General features: G+C 36.1%; 1 protein-coding gene across 1 annotated transcript in view; it reads left to right on the top strand.

Moving 5' to 3' along the window:
* The window catches only part of KCNK2 (potassium two pore domain channel subfamily K member 2), a 156,725-nt gene that overhangs the window by 98,049 nt on the left and 35,460 nt on the right, over positions 1-23,216 (top strand). The window contains exon 6 of the mRNA XM_059904240.1: positions 2,923-3,062. Coding sequence (XP_059760223.1) covers positions 2,923-3,062 — 140 coding nt within the window. The remainder of the gene's footprint in view (positions 1-2,922; positions 3,063-23,216) is intronic.

Genomic DNA, 23,216 nt, shown 5'->3' with positions numbered 1-23,216 from the left:
TATGGGGTTAGGGGGCATATAGGGAGGGAATCCAGGACAGAGAAATTGCCCTAGGTTTTTAACAAGTAAGAGACCCATGCACAGGTTTCTTGAATGTGCTAGACTAAGAGTAATGCTTATAATAACCAATGCATTTAAAAAATACTTCCTAATTTAAAAATAAAACTAATAACTTTTTAGTAAGTTATCTTAACATTACAGATATTTTAATTTGGTTAAGACTCTTGAATCAAATGAATAATGTGAAAATTAATTCATAAATCTTAGATATCAGAAAGTGAAAAGAATTTGTGAGTTGTTGGATAATACTTCTATTTATATACATTAGCTTTTCCTGGATCACTTGACTGCCAGTATTTCATCTTAAGAGTGGCAATTAAGAATGGGAAAACATCCCCCATCCCACCCCTCCCCAGGCTTAGAATCCGCTAAAACTTGTGGGATGAACATTTTACCCAAATATAGACCTTTTTGTGATTAAGTTAATTTACTGTTTTCAAACTGTGACATCCTGTTTATAAGAAAGAAGACTTATAAAAAGTCATCTTGAGCATGAACTAACTTCTAAAATCAACATTTTGGTGAACTTATGTGTTAAGTGAGTCACAACTATTTGGATGAGGATTTTCTGGTTTTGAAAGAGAAAGTACTTGGGAAAAAATGTCATTTTGGTTTCATTGAAATGGAAACATTTTAAAAATGGAATTCGCTAGTGAGCCTATCATATAACAAATTTCCACACACATTTCTTAAGTCACTTTGTGAATTTGTAGAGCTGCATCCCCCATGGGCCAAGTCTTAACCATCACAAGATGCATTTAACCTTTGCAATCCTTCCCAGAAATTACATTTTAATAAATGCTGCACAAGGTAAAAATTTTTACAATATTTTGAGGGTAATATTACTGACTTTATAAACTGAATCTTGAAAATTATTCTTTGTCCCAAAAGCAAGCTGAACTTGTATCTGTTCATATTATTTGCCTCACAGAAAAAGGTTCTCTTTTTACTCTGACCCTTTAGTATTTGAAAATGTCATTGTGGGCAATTCACAGTCCAATTTATAATTAGAGAGTAATGTTACATTCCAAATTTTATATTTGATTTTTAATGTGTATGTGCTGTTTATTAGCTGTTCTTCTGAATGTACAGGTTAAATTTTGTGAATTGAGTGTGTCCACCACCCCTGTTTAAGCAGCCCTAGTCTCTGTGCTGTTGATCCTAAAATCTTATCTCCTGCTCTGCCCTATTAAGTGTTAGATTAGTATTTAAGGATCCTGCTGGCTATCTTGCTTGTTGGTACCTCAAGCACTTCAAATTTATGATGTCCCAGTTTGAATGACTTTTCCTTTTATTGTCACTGTTCCTTCCCCTGTGTTTCCTGTTCAGTTGCTGGTACCATCTCCCAATGAGGGTCTGTGGTCTCTGGTCATCCTAGACCCCTTCCTTTCACTTATCACACCAACTATCTAGTTGTCAATCCCTGACAATTCTGCCTCAAATGTCCCTTCTCTCCATCCCAGTCTAACTCAGGCACAATCGTTGCTTAGCTAGTTCAGAACAAAGTTTCTCATGGGGCTTCTCTGTCACTCCTCCTCTCTCTGCCACTAGATCTTTCTGTGCATATAGTCAAACACGAATCTGCCTATAAACTTTTACCTACTCCCCATTACTTCAGGAGCAAGTCTTTACAACCTGATACAACTGATTTTTTCTAGGTTCCCCTCTTCTACCTGTCTGCTCCCTTGACCCCCTTCCAAATGTAGCTTTAGTCGATACTAACAGTCCTTGGAATATATCAAATATTTTCACACTGAACTTTTCTGTTTTGATCCTCATTATTTAAGATTCACCTTCTGTCTTCTCATTTTCACCCTTCCAGAAGTAAAAATCATTTCTTCTATGTCCTCTCATAGAACTTTTTATTATTTTTCCCTATCACTTGATATACCCCATTGTGGTTAATTGTCTATGTGAGGCTTTCTCAGGCTAAATTATGAATTTCTCAAGAGAGAGACATGCTTCCCTCTATTGTGAAAAAAACACAACTGTTTCAGTATTTGAAACTTAATTTAAGTGCCCTATTAATATGTGCTAAAGTTGGGGATGTATTGAAATGTATTCAGATTCTCGTAGGTGCAGTTACTATACCAAACGAATGGAGAAGTAACATAGATTAAAGCGAAAGAACTCCTTTGCCAATTTTTTTCTTGAGAGCTACGGATTTAAATTTATGACAAACATGGGAATTCCTCTGAAAAGTCAGAGAATAATGAATGGCAATATCACCTGCAAGTTACTATTTATTCAAAGTAGACCCACCAAGGCATTGTCTCTGGCATTTGTTATCAATCCATTGTATTGATGTTTTAAAATAAGAACTACTTTCTGTCCAAGTTGACTTCGAATTGATTGGTTTGCATGTATTGATTGGTTAGCATGACTTGATGGGCAATAAGATAAAGATACAAAGTTAAATGCATACCAAAAAAAGTGTCATCTCTGTTTCCCATTTGTTGCAATAGAGGTGGAAAGAGAAACTAATACACATGGAATAATTAAGTGCTACACTAGTTGAGATCAGTTATAATAAAAAAGAAACATGGGACAAGGAAAAATTGTTATTATCTGGAGAAGTAATGAAAGGTCTTATTAAGAACTTACTAATACCTGAAACTAATAAAATACTGTAAATCAACTGTACTTCAATTTAAAAAAGAATTAACTGGTTCTTGAAAAATAGATAAGGATTAATTGAGTGAAAACAAGGAATTCCATATGAACAAAATAACATGGATCAACTGACAAGAAGATTTCTGTGTTTAGAAAGCCAAAATTTAGTTGATAATTTTAGCAGGAATCTGTGTTATTTACTTGTATGAATATGAACTTATTTTGTCCTACTTTGTTTTTCTCTCACAGGTGGATCAGATATTGAATATCTAGACTTCTATAAGCCTGTCGTATGGTTTTGGATCCTTGTAGGGCTTGCTTACTTTGCTGCTGTCCTGAGCATGATTGGAGACTGGCTCCGAGTGATATCAAAAAAGACAAAAGAAGAGGTGAGAAATAAGAAGTGTGCAAAAACAATGTTATTTAGCTAATTCAGTAAAGGTTATTTTTAAACGTTTTTTTTAACATTTATTTTTTAAAATATTTAAACATTACTTAAAATTTTTAATGTTTATGTTTGGCATGAATTTGCTGTATGAGGCTATCAATCATATGAGGTATAATTTATTGATTTAACCAAAGCTTACTAAGTATCTCTACATGCCAGATGATATCTTTGTGCTGAGGGTAATTTGTAATGAAAAAAGATGCAATTAAAAACATTTTCTTCATTATTTCTTTTACTTTTTTTCTTTTATTTCTTTATTTCCTCAAGGACACAGAGTAAATTTTATTCCATAAAGAGACAATAGGAAATATTTGTGTCAAGATACCAGTAGCATGAAAAAGTGAATGTATTATATAATATTGAATTTTTATTGTATTCAATTATTTTCTTTTTTCTTAGGTCTGTATAAGTGTGTGCAAGTGCACAAGTATACACATGCATGTATTCCCCAAAGCTAGTTTGCATTATGACCAATTTCCCTGTGTACTGACTTTGGCTGTTCAAAAAGATATCTTGTTATCTATTTTGTGCAACTGTATATACAGAAATGACCATTAGAATTTTGACTCATGAAATTTTGGAAAGTTTGAAATTTAAATCTTGATTTTGAAATTTTTTATAGTTTAGAAATTAACTTTTGATTTCATATAGAAGGATCCAGAAGTACTTTTAGTTTGAGTGTGACAAAGTAGTGTTTTATTATGATTTCTGTGTTTTTTGCTTCTGGGTCTTAGCCAACTTTACTAATTTTTTTCAGAGCACAGCAAATCTGTAAGACCTGCAACTATAGTACCCACTATCTTCCTTTAATTATCCCTCCATTTCATTATCTGGTGTTCATACACCAAGAGACATCAGTGTCAAAATCTTTGATTGATACAACAAGCATGATTCTTTAAACATACACCCAAATGAAATAGAATAAGATAGGAAATGATAAAATTAATTTCGCTCTACAAACAAATATTTTCTTTGAAACACATCAAGCCATATAATTTCTTATTAATACCCAAGATGCCTATGGTAATTAGGAGTGTAAGTTATCCAACATTTCTCTTCATCGATACCCTATTTCTCAACTAGTAATTCATATATTCAGTTTGTGTGTATTAATCTATATCTTAGTTATACCATAAAACCAAAAACATTATTATAAACAAATCAGCAAGACAATATGCTTGACATTCTAGTTTAAATCATGTGAAAAGTACTGCTTTGAATAGGACTTCAACTGATTTGCCCCAGTCTTAGTTAGGCTCATTTTGTGTGTGTGTTTGTGTGTGTGTGTGTGTGTGTGTGTGTGTGTGTGTGTGTGACAGAGACAGAGACAGAGACAGGGAGAGAATGAGGTAGGGGAGGGAGAGAATTATGGTTATTTTAACTTCAGTGTACTTTTAAGGGTCTGGAGATGCTAAGGGGAACAAAGGAAATTGTAACTAGGAAATATTCTGGATAACATAGCTGAAAAGGGAACTTCTCAAACTTCCAGCCATAAACTGGCATTGAAATGCATGTTAAAAACACACACAGACCATTTTTTTTTTAAGTAAAATAGAATTGAACAGAGCACATCGCTGTTAGATAGTTTAAAAAGTGTTGTTTTGTGGAAATATATATATATTTCCACCCACATATATACAATAAATATATATTATATACATATGTGCATATATATACTAATATTATTATGGGTCACAGTCCAAAAGTTTGAAAGCAACCAAGGCATATATAGAACAGGGGGAAATTTTATCTTTATGCCGTTGATATAATATATTTGATTAAAGTTTAAAAACTTGTATTGTTAAAAACCAGTGCTTTTTTGATAGGATTAACTTGTACAAAGCACTAGCACATTTTTTCCAGAGCAGTGAGATAAACATCTGTCTGCTTGGACTGCCATAACAAAATACCATAGACTGGGTGACTTAAACAACAGGAATTTATTTTCTCACAATTCAGGAAGCTGGAAGTACCAGATTAAGGCACTGGTTTCTGATGAGGTCTCTCTCTTTGGCTTGTAGATGGTGCCTTCTTGCTGTGTCTTCACAGGGCCTTGTATCTGCACATGTGCCCGGAGAGAGGGGGGACTCTAGGCCCTTCCTCTTATAGGGACACCGGTCCTATTGGATTAGGGCTTGACCGTTATGACTTCATTTAACCTTAATTATCTCCTTAAAGGCTCTATCTCCAAATAAAGTCATAATGGGGATTAGGGCTTCAACATATGACTTGTTGGAGGACCCAATGCAGGCTATAATTGAATCCTTTCAAAAATTTAAATTTCTACATTAACTGGCTTATTTAATATGAAAAACAAGTTTGTTTGCCTGCTTATGAGCGATCTTCGTGATTCTTAGCCAAATATGAGATGTATCATTGTGTTTTCAACACTGAAAAGTAGAAAGCTATTCTTTTTTCCTAACATAAGTCTTTCGGCTTCTCCCTAGCCCATTTTTTTTTTTAAACATCTTTATTGGAGTGTAATTGATTTACAAAGGTGTGTTAGTTTCTGCTGTATAACAAAGTGAGTCAGCTATACGCATACATATATCCCCATATACCCTCCCTCTTGCATCTCCCTCCCACCCTCCCTATCCCACCCCTCTAGGTGGTCACAAAGCACGGAGCTGATCTCCCTATGCTATGCGGCTGCTTCCCACTAGCTATCTATTTTATATTTGGTAGTGTATATAAGTCCATGCCACTATCTCACTTTGTCCCAGCTTACGCTTCCCCCTCCCCATGTCCTCAAGTCCATTCTCTACATCTGCGTATTTATTCCGGTCCTGCCCCTAGGTTCATCAGAACCTTTTTTTTTTTTTTTTTTTTAGATTCCATATATATGTGTTAGCATATGGTATTTATTTTTCTCTTTCTGACTTACTTCACTCTGTATGACAGTCTCTGGGTCCATCCACCTCACTACAAATAACTCAATTTCGTTTCTTTTTATGGCTGAGTAATACTCCGTTGTATATATGTGCCACATTTTCTTTATCCATTCATCTGTTGATGGACACTTAGGTTGCTTCCACGTCCTGGCTATTGTAAATAGAGCTGCAATGAACATTGTGGTGCATGGCTCTTTTTGAATTATGGTTTTCTCAGGGTATATGCCCAGTAGTGGAATTGCTGGGTCATATGGTAATTCTATTTTCAATTCTTTAAGGAACCTCCATACTGTTCTCCATAGTGGCTGTATCACTTTACATTTCCACCAACAGTGCAAGAGGGTTCCCTTTTCTCCACACGCTCTCCAGCATTTTTTGTTTGTAGATTTTTTTGATGATGGCCATTCTGACCGGTGTGAGGTGATACCTCATTGTAGTTTTGATTTGCATTTCTCTAATGATTAGTGATGTTGAGCATCCTTTCATGTGTTTGTTGGCAATCTGTATATCTTCTTGGGAGAAATGTCTATTTAGGTCTTCTGCCCATTTTGGATTGGGTTGTTTGTTTTTTTGATATTGAGCTGCATAAGCTGCTTGTAAATTTTGGAGATTAATCCCTTGTCAGTTGCTTCATTTGCAAATATTGTCTCCCATTCTGAGGGTTGTCTTTTCGTCTTGCTTATGGTTTCCTTTGCTGTGCAAAAGCTTTTAAGTTATATTAGGTCCCATTTGTTTATTTTTATTTCCATTTCTCTAGGAGGTGGGTCAAAAAGGATCTTGCTGTGATTTATGTCATAGAGTGTTCTGCCTATGTTTTCCTCTAAGAGTTTTATAGTGTCTGGCCTTAAATTTAGGTCTTTAATCCATTTTGAGTTTCTTTTTGTGTATGGTGTTAGGAAGTGTTCTGCTTTCATTCTTTTACATGTAGCTGTCTAGTTTTCCCAGCTCCACTTATTGAAGAGGCTGTCTTTTCTCCACTGTATATTCTTGCCTCCTTTGCCAAAGATAAGGTCACCATATGTGCATGGGTTTATCTCTGGGCTTTCTATCCTGTTCCATTGATCTATATTTCTGTTTTTGTGCCAGTACCATACTGTCTTGATTGCTGCAGCTTTATAGTAGAGTCTGAAATCAGGGAGCCTGATTCCTCCAGCTCCATATTTCTTTCTTGAGATTGTTTTGGTTATTTGGGATCTTTCATTTTTCCATACAAACTGTGAAATATTTTGTTCTAGTTCTGTGAAAAATGCCATTGGTAGTTTGATAGGGATTGCACTGAATCTGTAGATTGCTTTGGGTAGTACAGTCATTTTCACAATGTTGATTCTTCCAATCCTAGAAAATGGTATATCTCTCCATCTGTTTGTATCATCTTTAATTTCTTTCATCAGTGTCTTATAGTTTTCTGCATACAGGTCTTTGGTCTCCTTAGGTAGGTTTATTCCTAGGTATTTTATCCTTTTTGTTGCAATGGTAAATGGGAGTGTTTCCTTATTTTCTCTTTCCGATTTATCATCATTAGTGCATAGGAATGCAAGAGATTTCTGTGCATTAATTTTGTATCCTGCTACTTTACCAAATTCATTGATTAGCTCTAGTAGTTTTCTGGTAGCATCTTTAGGGTTCTCTATGTATAGTATCATGTCATCTGCAAACAGTGACAGCTTTACTTCTTCTTTTCCCATTTTTATTTCTCTTTCTTCTCTGATTGCTGTGGCTAAAACTTCCAAAACTATGTTGAATAATAGTGGTCAGAGTGGACACCCTTGTCTTGTTCCTGATCTTAGAGGAAATGGTTTCAGTTTTTCACCATTGAGAAGGATGTTGGCTGTGGGTTTGTCATATATGGCCTTTATTATGTTGAGGTAAGTTCCCTCTATGCCTGCTTTCTGGAGGGTTTTTATCATAAGTGGGTGTTGAATTTTGTCAAACGCTTTTTCTGCATCTATTGAGATGATCATAAGGTTTATCTCCTTCATTTGTTCATATTGTTTATCACATTGATTGATTTGCATATATTTAAGAATCCTTGCCTTCCTGGGATAAACTCTACTTGATCATGGTGTATGATCCTTTTAATGTGCTGTTGGATTCTGTTTGCTAGTATTTTGTTGAGGATTTTTGCATCTATGTTCATCAGTGATATTGGCCTGTAGTTTTCTTTCTCTGTGACATCTTTGTCTGGTTTTGGTATCAGGGTGATCGTGGCCTCATAGAATGAGTTTGGGAGTGTTCCTCCCTCTGGTATATTTTGGAAGAGTTTGAGAAGGATGGGTGTTAGCTTTTCTCTAAATGTTTGATAGAATTCACCTGTGAAGCCATCTGGTCCTGGGTGTTTTTTTTTTTGGAAGATTTTTAATGACAGTCTCAATTTCAGTGCTTGTGATTGATCAGTTATATTTTCTATTTCTTCCTGCTTTGGTCTCGGAAGGTTGTGCTTTTCTAAAAATTTGTCCATTTCTTCCAGGTTGTCCATTTTATTGGCATGTAGTTGCTTGTAGTAATCTCTCATGATCCTTTGTATTTCTGCACTCAGTTGTTACTTCTTTTTCATTTCTAATTGTTGATTTGAGTCTTCTCCCTCTTTTTCTTGATGAGTCTGGCTAAGGGTTTATCAATTTTGTTTATCTTCTCAAAGAACCAGCTTTTAGTTTTATTGACCTTTGCTATTGTTTCCTTCATTTCTTTTTCATTTATTTCTGATCTGATCTTTATGATTTCTTTCCTTCTGCTAACTTGGGTGTTTTTTGTTCTTCTTTCTCTAATTGCTTTAGGTGTAAGGTTAGGTGGTTTATTTGAGTTGTTTCTTGTTTCTTGAGGTAGGATTGTATTGCTATAAACTTCCCTCTTAGAACTGCTTTTGCTGCATCCCATAGGTTTTGGGTCGTCGTGTTTTCATTGTCATTTGTTTCATTGTCATTTGTTTCTAGGTATTTTTTGATTTCCTCTTTGATTTCTTCAGTCATCTCTTGGCTATTTAGTAGTGTGTTGTTTAGTCTCCATGTGTTTGTATTTTTTACAGATTTTTTTCCTGTAATTGATATCTAGTCTCATAGTGTTGTGGTTGGAAAAGATACTTGATATGATTTAAATTTTCTTAAATTTACCAAGGCTTGATTTGTGACCCAAGATATGCTCTATCTTGGAGAATGTTCCATGAACACTTGAGAAGAAAGTGTATTCTGTTTATTTTGGATGGAATGTCCTATAAATATCGATTAAGTCCATCTTGTTTAATGTATCATTTAAAGCTTGTGTTTCCTTATTTATTTTCATTTTGGATGATCTGTCCATTGGTGAAAGTGGGGTGTTAAAGTCCCCTACTATGATTGTGTTACTGTCGATTTCCCCTTTTAGGGCTGTTAGCATTTGCCTTATGTATTGAGGTGCTCCTATGTTGGGTGCATAAATATTTACAATTGTTATATCTTCTTCTTGGATTGATCCCTTGATCATTATGAAGTGTCCTTCTTTGTCTCTTGTAATAGTCTTTGTTTTAAAGTCTATTTTTTCTGGTATGAGAACTGCTACTCCAGCTTTCTTTTGATTTCCATTTGCATGGAATATCTTTTTCCATCCCCCAACTTCCAGTCTGTATGTGTCCCTAGGTCTGAAGTGGGTCTCTTGTAGACAGCATATGTATGGGTCTTGTTTTTGTATCCATTCAGCCAATCTTTGTCTTTTGGTGGGAGCATTTAATCCATTTACATTTAAGGTAATTATCGATATGTATGTTCCTATTACCATTTTCTTAATTGTTTTGGATTTGTTATTGTAGGTCTTTTCCTTCTCTTGTGTTTCCTGCCTAGAGAAGTTCCTTTAGCATTTTTTGTAAAGCAGGTTTGGTGGTGCTGAATTCTCTTAGCTTTTGCTTCTCTGTAAAGGTTTTAATTTCTCTGTCGAATCTGAATGAGATCCTTGCTGGGTAGAGTAATCTTGGTTGTAGGTTTTTCCCTTTCATCACCTTAAATATGTCTTGCCACTCCCTTCTGGCTTGCAGAGTTTGTGCTGAAGGATCAGCTGTTAACCTTGTGGGGATTCCCTTGTATGTTATTTGTTGTTTTTCCCTTGCTTCTTTTAATATTTTTTGTTTGTATTTAATTTTTGATAGTTTGATTAATATGTGTCCTTGGCGTGTTTCTCCTTGGATTTATCCCGTATGGGACTCTCTGTGCTCCCTGGACTTGATTGACCTTTTCCTTTCCCATATTAGGGAAGTTTTCAACTATAATCTCTTCAAATACTTTCTCAGTCCCTTTCTTTTTCTCTTCTTCTTCTGGGACCCCTGTAATTCGAATGTTGGTGCGTTTAATGTTGTCCCAGAGGGCTCTAAGACTGTCCTCAATTCTTTTCATTTTTTTTTTCTTTATTCTGCTCTGCCATCATTATTTCTACTATTTTATCTTCCAGGTCACTTTTCCATTCTTCTGCCTCAGTTATTCTGCTATTGATTCCTTCTAGAGAATTCTAAATTTCATTCATTGTGTTGTTCATCATTGTTTGTTTGCTCTTTAGTTCTTCTAGGTCCTTGTTAAACATTTCTTATATTTTCTCCATTCTATTTCCACGATTTTGGATCATCTTTACTATCATTACTCTGAGTTCTTTTTCAGGTAGACTGCCTATTTCCTCTTCATTTGTTTGGTCTGATGGGTTTTTACCTTGCTCCTTCATGTGCTGTGTGTTTCTCTGTCTTCTCATTTTGCTTAACTTACTGTGTTTGGCATGTCCTTTTCGCAGGCTGCAGGTTCATAGTTCCCATTGTTTTTGCTGCCTACCCCCAGTGCCTAAGCTTGGTTTAGTGCGCTGTGTAGGCTTCCTGGTGGAGGGGACTAGTGCCTGTTTTCTGGTGGATGAGGCTGGATCTTGTCTTTCCAGTTGGCAGGACTGCATCTGGTGGTGTGTGTTGGGGTGTCTCTGACCTTATTATGATTTTAGGCAGCCTCTCTGCTAATGGGTGGGTTGTGTTCCTGTCTTGCTAGTTGTTTGGCATAGGGTGTCCAGCACTGTCGTTTGCTGGTCGTTGAGTGGAGCTGGGTCTTAGCGTTGAGATGGAGATCTCTGGGAGAGCTTTTGCCATTTGATATTATGTGGAGCTGGGAGGTCTCTGGTGGACCAATGTCCTGAACTCGGCTCTCCCACCTCCGACGCACAGGCCTGACACCTAGCTGGAACACCAAGACCCTGTCAGCCACGTGGCTTTCTGTTGTGTGTCACAGTCCAGAGGAAGATGGTGTGACAATAGATGTCATTATGGTGTTCCAGTTCCTCTCTGCTGAGTCAAGGGCAGTGAGAAAGAGGAAAATCCGTAGCATCCATGGTGTCACTGGCAAAGCCCCCGGGGTCCCCAGGAAAAATACAATGGAATCTAGGTGATAAGGTCTACCTTCTTCTGTGCTTAGTCTAGTTTAACCTGTCTGTAGAAGCCACGTGCAGAAGTCTTGCACTGAACATGTTGGATTAGCGTTCCCAGCATAGAAACGCTGTGCTGGATACTTTGGCGGCTGTGTCCTCCCTAGCCTTTTGTGTGACATGTACTTTCTGGTGACTGCATCTGGGGAAAGCTCATGTGAGTAAAGGCCATGAGCAAGTTTATGGGAACCCTCTGGAGCTGCAGCTGCTCCAGACAGTTGAGCCAGTTACAATGGAACTGTCACTTTGAGCAGATGTGTATTTTCTAATTTATAATGCAGTTTAGGGAAATGACAAAATTGGGTCACAAATTCAACAGAGAACGTGAAGAAAGAAAGGGAAAGACAATTTGTAATTTATCTATAGATTAATAGGGCCAAAATTTTTATAAATGAAATTCTACTAACATTTCAACAGCAGTGGGAAAAAAAATTATTTGATCATTTTAGTCTTGAAATAACTTACTAAAGGACATAATTAAATAAAAACCAACTAAATACATTCTGGTTGTCATCTTTACACACATGAACCATGGTGTATGACTGTTCACAATATATTCCTTACCTTTTGTACCTAAACCATTCCAGATACTCCAACTTTTAAAAACTACCTGAATGTTCAGAAGCAACAAGAATATTTCTAGTTCTCAATTCCATAAAAATGCTAAATTTTTTTGATAACTTGGAATTCTCACTATTAAAAGTGTAAGTAGTACAAAATATAAAAAATACAAAGTAATATATAGTATCAAATTTCCAAGTGATGATACAAAAACACAAGATTTCCCCCAAAGAAAAGATTCTGGCTAATAGTAAGTTCCAGTCTTACATTATTTTTTCAAAAACAAATCTTCTTAAATGATATTGGTTAAGTGTAAACATAGAGCTCTAATCATATGTGGCCTTATTTCTGTTTTTCATGTTAAAGTCTATTCTGTTTCCAATGAAGACTGATTTCAATGAAAATATTATGTTTTGGAGTAAGAAGAATAGTTTTTGATGAACATGCTGAAATAAAACATGTTGGTATAGCTAATCTATCTGAAATATTTGAAAGGAAAGGGTTAGTTGGAGCAACACTGCATAGTTTCAGAAATGTCACATATAATTAGAGTTGATCTGCATCCCTCAAGGAAAAGAATAATGACCTTAATAATTTTTCCATGGAGCCATATGAGCTTCTGTAAAAGCATTTATTTGTTTCATTATTTTTTAAGCTCTAATGGAGAATAACACATTTTCAATATTAAGAATTGATATGACTAATTATCTTTTTCTATGAAGCCACGTACCCTCTTCTGAGGAAATGATGTTTCCATTTAGAAAATAAATATTATTTATGTATTCTAAATAATACAACAATACTGATATCTGAGGCAGGTAGAATAAAAATAAGATGTGACCACAGAATTCAGAAAGTAAATTCCTAAGCAAGCAGGGAGTAGTGCATCCTTATTATGTACAGACATAGTTCATTTTGCTATTGTTGACATTCCTTGAGTTTGAAAGACCTGTGATTTCTATATAGTTCTTGTATCAATGTACATGTACCACAGTGTTTGGGGTGTTCCTGTCCATATGTGAGACAAACACTACCTCAGCCCCTACATCAGCATCCCAGTGTTCTCAGGCCATGTGGCACTACAGCTGACCACAATGAGTGGATAACCAAGCATCACTTCTTTACCAGTATAATTTCTTTAGCCTCTGAAGGTATTCATGCAAATGGAGATGTTCACTTTAGTAAGTTGGCCTTACATCATATTAAGAAAACTCCCTTTGATTTCTAGTGTCTAGAAACCTTGAAAGATTGTCCCTGGAACTTGTATTTGGCCCCAGCATTGTGCAGGGACCTGAGAATATGGAGATACATAGTTTTCTTCTGCTGATGACCTGGGAAGAGCATTTGTTCTTCTCTGAACTTCACTCAGGGTGGCAATTCCTCCCTTTAGTGAAAAGAGCTGGGACTTAATGGCTCTTTATCTTGTCTGGAGATGGGGCATTAAAGAGCAGTTGCAGCCTGAGCCCTGGAAAGGTTACAGTAGAGTACATTATCACTATTTCTTAAGGGAGAAGTACTTTTAATATGAAAGGTTTTATATTCCTTTTGAAACAGTTTAGCCTTTATTCTGAAAACCTCAGGGAGCCATTGAAGAGTTTTAAAAAAGTGGAATGAAATATCTTGTCAACAGTGAGGAAGATGGATTAGAAACAAAGCCTGATGCTGGGAAATCAGTTGGGAGAGATTATTGCAGGAATCCAGGTAATACAGAATGAAGTCTATGGTGGCAGTGGACTAGAGTTCAAAGTATGGATTTCAAAATGATTTGGGGCATAGAAGAGATAGGTAACCCTTTAGCCATGGGCAATAAAGAGAAAGAGAGGATGACATTCATGATTCTAGCTTTGGATGGGATTACAAAACACAGGAGAATAAGAGACTCTGAGTTGACAGAAGGAATGAGAATGTCATTTTGGACATATTGTGATTGAGGGCTGTGTTGGATATCCAGGTGGCTAATTCAAGTGTAGATAATTGGATATGCAAGCCTGGAATTTAGGAAGGATGGGAGCTGGAGAGAGAGTGGCGGGGTGGGGGGGTGCACATCACAACATACATGACAATGGAAGTTGTGAGTATAGATGAATTCACCTAGTGAAGATTTGTAAAGTAAGCCAACAATAAAGCTAACAATGGAACCCAGAGTAACACATTTTAGGGGGTGGGCATAGAGACTGTAAAGGACTGGAAAGCAAATAATATAGTCAAAGAAACTGATTCATGGAAGGGCAAAGACGTTGAGGTTTTGAAGAGAGGATGGTCCAAATTATGGATAAACAAGATGAAAAGACAACCCTCAGAATAGGAAAAAATATTTGCAAACGAAGCAACTGACATAGGATTAATCTCCAAAATATACAAACAGCTCATGCAGCTCAATATCAAAAAAACAGACAACCCAATCAAAAGATGGGCAGAAGACCTAAATAGACATTTCTCCAAAGAAGACATACAGATGACCAACAAACACATGAAAAGATGCTCAACATCACTTATTATTAGATAAATGCAAATTAGAACTACAATGAGGTATCACCTCACACCAGTCAGAATGGGCATCATCAAAAAATCTACAAATAAATGCTGGAGAGGGTATGGAGAAAAGGGAACCCTCATGCACTGTTGGTAGGAATGTAAACTGATACAGCCACTATGGAGAACAGTATGGAGGTTCCTTAAAAAACTAAAAATAGAAGTACCATATGAGCCAGCAATCCCACTACTGGGCATATACCCAGAGAAAACTATAATCCAAAAAGACACATGCACCCCAATGTTCATTGCAGCACTATTTACAATAGCCAAGACATGGAAGCGACCTAAATGTCCATCAGCAGAGGAATGAATAAAGAAGATGTGGTACCTATATACAATGGAATATTACTCAGCCATAAAAAGGAACAAAATTGGGTCATTTGTAGAGATGTGGATGGACCTAGAGAGTGTCATACAGAGTGAAGTAAGTCAGAAAGAGAAAAACAAATATTGTATATTAATGCATATATGTGGAATCTAGAAAAATGGTACAGATGATCTTATTTGCAAAGCAGAAATAGAGACACAGACGTAGAGAACAAATGTGTGGATACCAAGGGGGAAGGGATGGGTGGGAGGAATTGGGAGATTGGGATTGATATATATACACTATTGATACTATGTATAAAATAGATAACTAATGAGAACATGCTGTATAGCACAGGGAACTCTACCTAATGCACTGTGGTGACCTAAATTGGAAGGAAATCCAAAAAAGAGGGGATATATGTATATGTATAGCAGATGCATTTTGCTGTACAGTAGAAACTAATGCAACATCATAAAGCAACTATACTCCAATAAAAATTAATTTAAAAAACTCAAAGGAAAATAATAAATTCAATAATAAATAAAATTTTCTATGGCTGTTCAATAGAACCTATAAAGAAATAAATATTTTTTTTAAAGGTAAAAAAAAAAACAAAACCAAATGATGGATCAGACTGGCTAAAGACAACGGGGAAGAAAAGGAATCCAAGGAAAGATTGACACACTAACATAAAATAGATAAATAAATTAACTAGAATTCTCTATAAGGTTGTGCTCCAAGGGTGCCACTCCTGTAGCACAAAATGTAAATATTGCCCCCTGGAATTGTGCAATACACTGGGTATATCCTAAGATAGTTCTTGGGGCACATCAAGCACAATTCCAAAGGGTAATAGTCACAGAATATTTTATGAAAATGGGACCCTTGGAGCACAAGTAATTAAAACAAAACAAAACCCTGCATGAATAGTGTCCCCGGAGCCTGAGCAGCGTGCAGCCCCGATCCTGGGTGCTGCTGGGCACGCATACGTGCTAAATGTGGACAGTGGTGGCGCGGCAGGTGAACTGTGGAATGGCGGTGTCAGGTGGCAGGAAAAGGAAAGCTGATCTCACGGAGGCCAGTTAGGAGACTATTTACTGTCTAATTCACTCCTAAATCATTCATTCATGAAAAAAACAGATTTACTAAGTACTATCTGATGAGCACTATATTAGGTTCTGGGAGTAACTTTCCGTCTGTGGGAGTTTGAGGCTGATCTCTTTATTGGGAAGATTCCATAGGTGGTGCATTCCCTTATTGATCTTTATAATGTTTCTTTATAATGCTTTTTATAATGTTTCTTTATAATGCTTTTACTTTTCTTCTTCTAGAGATGGAAAAAGGAATTTTGAAAAAGGAGGCACCTAGTCTTTGATTACTTCTCAAAATAGCCTACTTTTACTTTTTTTCTTTTCTCTTCCTCCTTCCCTTCTTCTCTCCTTTCCTTCCTTTAATCCTCAGACAGCCTATCAGACTTTGTAGTTGTTGCTTTGATTTCTAACATATTTGGGGGAGGGGTGGTATATTTTTGTTTTCCTCTGTTGAGGTGCTAAAGTAGTTATGAATGACTGAAGTTGGACTACGGGCACAGTATACAATGATCATAAGACTTCTCAGGTTTATTTTTTAATGCATGTAGCTCTTCTTTGACTAAAGGGTAGGAATAGAATAAAATAGAAGCAGTATCACAATGTGTTGTTAAAATAAGGCATATTTAAAGGGCCCTTGTTTTCCGTCCCATGGGGAAGGCAGTGTCCCTCGCTATTGCTTTGGGGAAAAGATCAGAGCAGACTTCGAGCTTTGTCTGCTGGTTTATATTTCACTTTGCCTAGTAGTGCCAAGGAGAAAGGAAGTTCCTTCTCTTTTTTAGTCCCACCCTCAGCTCAGCAAATTATTACTTATTTAGTAAATAGGCAATTGGAAAGGAGAAGAAAAGAACGAATAACAATATGACTTAAATTATGTTTTGAGACAGTAGTAACTCTCACACAATGGGATATGTCTAGTTTCTAAATCAATTTTATGGACAGTCATTCCTGTAGAACCCACACCCCAAATTGTGTCTGTGTATCATCTCAGTATTGTGTTGCATACCGTGAACCTTTGTGAGTCTTAATGTTAGGAAGTTCTTAGAAGGCAAAATATATGTTAAAACCAAAACAGGGTTTGAGTGTGGTGAAAATGGAAATACTTTGCTTCTAGAATATGCTTTATGTCTTTTTTAAATCTTAAATGAGATAAAGTGTTCAGCTGTCAAATAAGAATTGCTAATAAGGAAACTGAAACACAGGGAGGTAAGGTGACTTACTTAAGGTTATACAGCTAGTACGTGATAGAATCAGCAGTCAACCCAGATGGCTTGACTACATGGCCCACCCAGCCTTTTTGTTAAACTAACTTTTTTTCCTCTGCTGCCTCCCAAGTGCTCAAGGGTTGGTTATGTATTTTTGTTACTTTTCTTTTTTTCTTATTATTTTATATGTAGGTAATAGCGACACATTAGAAATAAGTACCCAAATCTGACCCTTCTGTTACTACAAAGAACGGATACCCATCTGTAGCTACAAAAAAGAGCTTTGTGAATTTAGTTTGGTCACTGGTTGTGTTATGGTATAGATCAATGAAATCTTGAAATCTAAAGTTTTGACGTTCTTTTAAATGAGTGGAAATGATTTGTATCGTTTCTGAAAAGTTCATGGGCTTTGGAACCCTTAAAACTGAGGTTTAATTCTATCTTAACTATTTACTAGCTCTGGCTCTGCAGACTTCACCAAAATACCTCATCTCTGAGTCTCCATTTTCTTATAAAGTGAGATTTAACCTCCTTTATGAGGCTGCTGTAAAGATTCAGTGGGTAGTGTGGGATGTGGCTAAATGCTTACTGAATGCTTGTTCTTTTCCTCATGGGTTTTCGGAAGGAATTAGTATCAAAATATTGTCCCAAATCAAATGACCTGTAAAGTTCTAAGACTATCATCTATATGTCATCATATATTGTTCTACATAGAATATAATATGCTGTGCGTGCTTATATGTCTAAACGTCTTATCTGGTTGAAATGATAAATAAACACAAAAGAAAAGATAAACAAGACAACATTAAGATTATGTACATTGCTAGAATTTGATCATAAACCCAGGGTCCAAAATAGCCTAGGAAAAAAAGTGGGTTCAAGGATTTCAAGTATGTTGGAGGTTCTATGGATTTGAAAACTAGTTTTTGCATTAAATGTTCCTTTAATGTACCTAGATCACTGTTATCTTAATTCCTCTCTTGATTTAGAGCCACAGATTTTCTGGTGTCCTGATGTGTGGACTGAGGTAGAATCCACCTTTATTTTTCCTTTTATTAAACCGAGAGTGAGTAGCTCAACTGTTACATTAAAAAATAAAAACATGAAGGAAGATTCCTCTTTTTCTGTTTTAGATTTTAGATTGAACCCTCACTATTTCTGTAACTTCTTTTTGCTTCAGGTATTTCACAGAATGTCATGTGGTAATGGAAATTCAGAGTACTTTTTTCTATTCATTTGTACACAATAGGAAAATAACTTAAGATAATAGTTTTTGCCTCAAAGCACTTTATAAGTAATTTAGTATTCTTTAGTTAGAGAGCACATTATGGGGATTTAATGCATCCAGATGTAATATTATCTATCTCTTTTGACTGTTTTGATAATGTCATCTGTTCTGAGAATTTGTGTTAGGAAAAGTGACCGCCATGAACTTGGCTTTCAAAATTGTTTTCGGACTTTCTTCATCAAACCAAAGTATTGTGCTCGCCTGTATTCAGGGCTAAAATCAATCACATTTTACAAAAAATCAAACCTGTGTTTTCTGAAAACACAAGCAAGTGTGTTTTCAAAGATGGATTGACACAAATAATTTTTAAAATTTCCTCTGTAGATGGCTTTCTGAAAGAATATTAGTTTGTGGTCAGTCAGAGTTGAGAGTAGGTAGAACACTTTGAAGTTTAATCAGGGATTATTCAATCATCTTTAGCAACAAAATATGGTGAATTGTTCAGTGTTTAGTGGATGGCACCCTAATTTTAGTAAGGGAATTTCATCTTCCTGCCTCAATCTTGATTTGAACCAAAAGAATGGTTTCCAATTAATGATATGTGTGCGTATGTGCGTACACAGATACACAAAATCTCCTGTTTCTGAACAAGGAAGAACCCCTGTTTTTCCTCCAGTAAAAGAGTTAGTCATCAGTGCTATTCATTTATTACACAAATATTATACATTATTTATTATACAAATATTTTCATTTGTCTCTCCATCCAGACATATGGTAGGATTGCACTTTCTCTTTCCCTTGTGGGTGGCGAGCCATAGGAATAGTTCTGGCCACCAGTTGTGGGCAGAATGGGAAGAAGATTTAATTGCACCTGTGAACCCCTCAAGTGCTTACTTGCCTCTGGCTCAGTGACCATAAAGATCACGGTGCTGTGTCAGCCTGGGTCCCTGAGTAACCACAATGAGCAGAGCTGCTTCTGACGTGTCATGGGCATTCAGCACGAGTGAGGCATTAACCTTTGTTGCTCTAAGCCACTGATATTAAGGAGCTGTTTGTTCTACGTTATAACCTCCTCTGTCCTGACTAATCCAGTAAAATGCACTTGCTCTAACTTGAGGAAAGAGTTAAACTAACAATAATAATTTAGAAGATTTAAATGTTATGTGCCATACTCGTATTTGGTGAGTTTTGTATTAGTTTCCAAATCTCGGATAGGATTAGATTTATTATCTGCATTTATATTATTTAAGATACATTATCTGTATTTATCTTATTTAAGACTCGCTAATGGTTTTATTAAAATACAAGCATCAAGGTAAGAGTTGAAGTAAAATAGAGCAACCTGCTTTTTAAAGAAAGTATAGATGGGCTTTAAATTGTCCAGAGACCAAATATTCCTGTTCCTATAAAAAAGCAGTCTCTCCACTCATTCGGGATTATATACCCATTCAAAATTGGGTCCAATGATATTAAATCTGTTGTATATGTAAACTTTCTGAAATAAAGAAATTTGAACTGATGTTAAGTTTCATAAAACCAATGCATAATACCAGAGTAATCACAGATATAAAAGAGCAGGGTCTCCTTATATAATATTATTTTTGCAATTTATTAGGTTGAACTGTATGAAATTGTTGCCATTCAACTAGTTTTGACCTTAAGAATTACAATTTCATATGGTTGAACCTAATATTCTAATATTTAACTATATTTACAAAGCAGTTTCTACAAATAATATAATTTTCATATTATAATCTATCATTACATTATGACCTGTACATTATGCAAAATCATATATGGCTAGACATTTCTGGTATACTTTCTTTATTCAGTACTTGGCTAGAACTTTTCCAAAGTCTGTTTTATTATGTGTAGACTATAGACTGATTATCTCATCTCAACTCAAAGACAGACTAATTTGTTGTACTTGAATGTTTCACAAATCTATCCCTGTCACTTGTCACTTGTCACTCCAAACTGTAGCTCTGGATTTCCCTCTTCTTTTCTCACCCAGCCATGTCATAACTGCGGAAGCTCTCACTGGGGCTACTTAACTGCATTCATAGTTATAAACTCCTCAATTTATTTCCCATAAGGCAGCTAATATGAGGCTGACACAATTTATAAAACTTTGAGGAAAGCTTGAGGATAACTTAAGGGAATTACAGAGCAGAAAAGGGAAAAATTTATGCTTGGGCAATTAGACAATATTGCTCGTAGAATTCATTGGTCATCTTCTCAAAGGGTCCCCTCTTGGTGATCTTACTCCTCAACCCCTGGCTCTGTAGCATATTGCTGGGGTCTGCTTATCACTCTAGACCCGTTCATTCTATTGGGTGTTCCTTATCCTGAGTGCAGGGACCAAACCAGCAGAAGACAAGTTGACACAATAATAATACAATATATGCTATACACATATAGATGTATAGATGTAAAGGTATATAGACATATACATGTACACACACAATATATGCAAATATACTCTCCCACAAATGGAGATGGCTGTTTAAATTCTTAAACGTGATACTGGATATCTCAGTCTAAAGCAACTCCATTTGGATTGCCTCTTCAGGTAAGGTTGTTCTTAGTAACTGTGGATGTGTACTTAACTTACATTTCTGTGATTGAACAAACCAAACAAACAAACAGACATGGTCACCAAAATAGTCACGTTTATAATGAAGGAGGTCCCACTACAAGGATAAACTCTAGCTCCAGAATATCAGGCTGCACATGATCTCTGAAATGTCTGTTTTTTCACCTTTAGAATTAAAACAAAACAAAACAAAAAGCTTCTCACATCTTATAGCTGTTTATCACTACTACACCTAGTTTTTCATAACCACTCTGGTTTTACTGTTTCATAATCTCTCCATATCAACAAGCACTTAGTTTTCTTTCTAGGTAGAAAATCAATCATGTTGGGAAATCTTACTATACAAAGCAATTTATTTCCAAAATTGGAAGCTATGTGTATAAATATGACGACTTTTTCATGGTCTTTCTCATAATTGCCACAACTTGGAATATGTTGGTGGCCCCTTCAGTTTCCTGGTGCCTATTTGTGAGAAGCTAAAGCATTTCTGTTAGTGCGGGTATTTTTATGTTATCCAGTGCTTTATATATACACGTCTGTATTCATCTTTATACAAAAATATATGGATACAATATATATATTATATATTCATCTTTACTCCAATTTGTGCCATTTCTACCGTGCTTTCAGAGCCTGCTGGACAGATTTTGCTTAAATATAAGTTCAGTTTAAGGATTACTGTTTTGCATTCCATATGCATTTCCAAAGGAGCAATAAAGTCTGCAAGGACATATATAAGCAGGGCAGGATAAAAATTACTTTCGTATTTTGAAGCCACATGGACAGCAACATGCAAACTTTGTCATAAATGTGACGTGATCAAAAGGCAGTAGAGTCTGAGTAGAGGGGAAATAAGGATCTCACTGAGTAGTGCTTCTAATATGCAAGTTGGGGACTGTTATGCCACCCCACAAAAGATGCGTAGCACAAGTGGCTTCGTTCCACAAGGACTCATTAACTAGTTTGTTCATCAAACATGTTTTGATTGTCCGTGGTGTGGGTATTGGGAAGAGAGGCATAAAAAAGAGATAGCATTTGCCCTCAAGGAGAAATTTCCAGGTAAGTGGGGGTATATAACTACTAATAATTACTCCAGGGTAGGAACTATGATAGAGATATAAAAGAGATGCTTTGTGTTCAATGGTGTACAGAAACAGAATTACTAAATCTAGTTGGGTGAATTGGAGAAAATTACATAAAGAAGGTGATATCCTTGACCTCTCTTTCTTTCCCATTTTACATTCAGTCCTATGGGATTGATCTGAAAACATACCCAGACTCAAACCACTTCTCACTTTCTCATCATCCTTTCCTGGGCCGTCATTAGCTCACACCTGGATTATTCCAAAAGCCTCCTAACCAGTCTCCCTGCTTCCACCTTTGCTCTCTGTAAAGTTTATACTCAACCAAGATGCCAGAGTAATCCTTTGAAACAAGTCATATCGTAATTTCTCTGCTTAGAAGTTTCCCAGTGTCTCCCCATTGTTCTCAGAGTAAAAATTAAAGTCTGTAAAATAGCAGAAAAGGTTCTATATGATCTAGTCCCCGTTATCATGACCTCTTCTCTTACTATTCCTCCCCACACTAGGCACACCCGTTCCAGTGCCTTTGCACTGATGGTTTCCTGCATCAGGAATACTCTTTTGCAGGTTATCTATCTGCCTGACTCACTTCCTAATATTTTCTAGTCTTTTTTAAAAAAACAATTTTAATTTTTAATAGTGAAAATGATTTGCCATTTCAGAAACAACTTTAGGGGAGAAAACTCTTCTCTATAAAAACAAACTCATCAAAATTATAAATAGTATAAGTTTTTACTTCTTCAGTTTAAAGTGCTCCCCTGCAGTTCTACCCCTCCATTCAACATCTTTCCTGTACCATCACATATTGAAGAGAAACAGTTTTACAGCAGAGCTTGACAGTTTAATTTAACCATAAGAATTTGTACAATGATTTTTTAAAAATCTTTGTAGTGGCTTTCCTTCTTTTACATTAAAAGTGCTGCTGCAGTGACCCGTGTGGAGGAGAACATCCTCGGCACCTGCCATTTCGTCAGTGAGGCCACATCTGACCATCCTATTTAAAGTTGAAACCCCTCTCCCCACAGCGGTCTTGATTCTCCTTGCCCTGCTTTAGTTTTTCATCATACCTGCCAACTTCTAACATTCTATGTGGTTTATTCATTGATCGTTTCATTGTTTATTGCTTATTTCTCTTTCCAGAAGGTATTGTTCATAAGGAATGGATTTTTGCTATTTTACTCTATCGA

This window comes from Balaenoptera ricei, chromosome 1 (genome assembly GCF_028023285.1).
Source record: "Balaenoptera ricei isolate mBalRic1 chromosome 1, mBalRic1.hap2, whole genome shotgun sequence".
In the NCBI taxonomy this organism is placed as follows: Eukaryota; Metazoa; Chordata; class Mammalia; order Artiodactyla; family Balaenopteridae; genus Balaenoptera; species Balaenoptera ricei.
The sequence above is the reverse complement of the archived record's forward strand: the minus strand, read 5'-3'. Positions and strand labels throughout refer to the sequence as shown.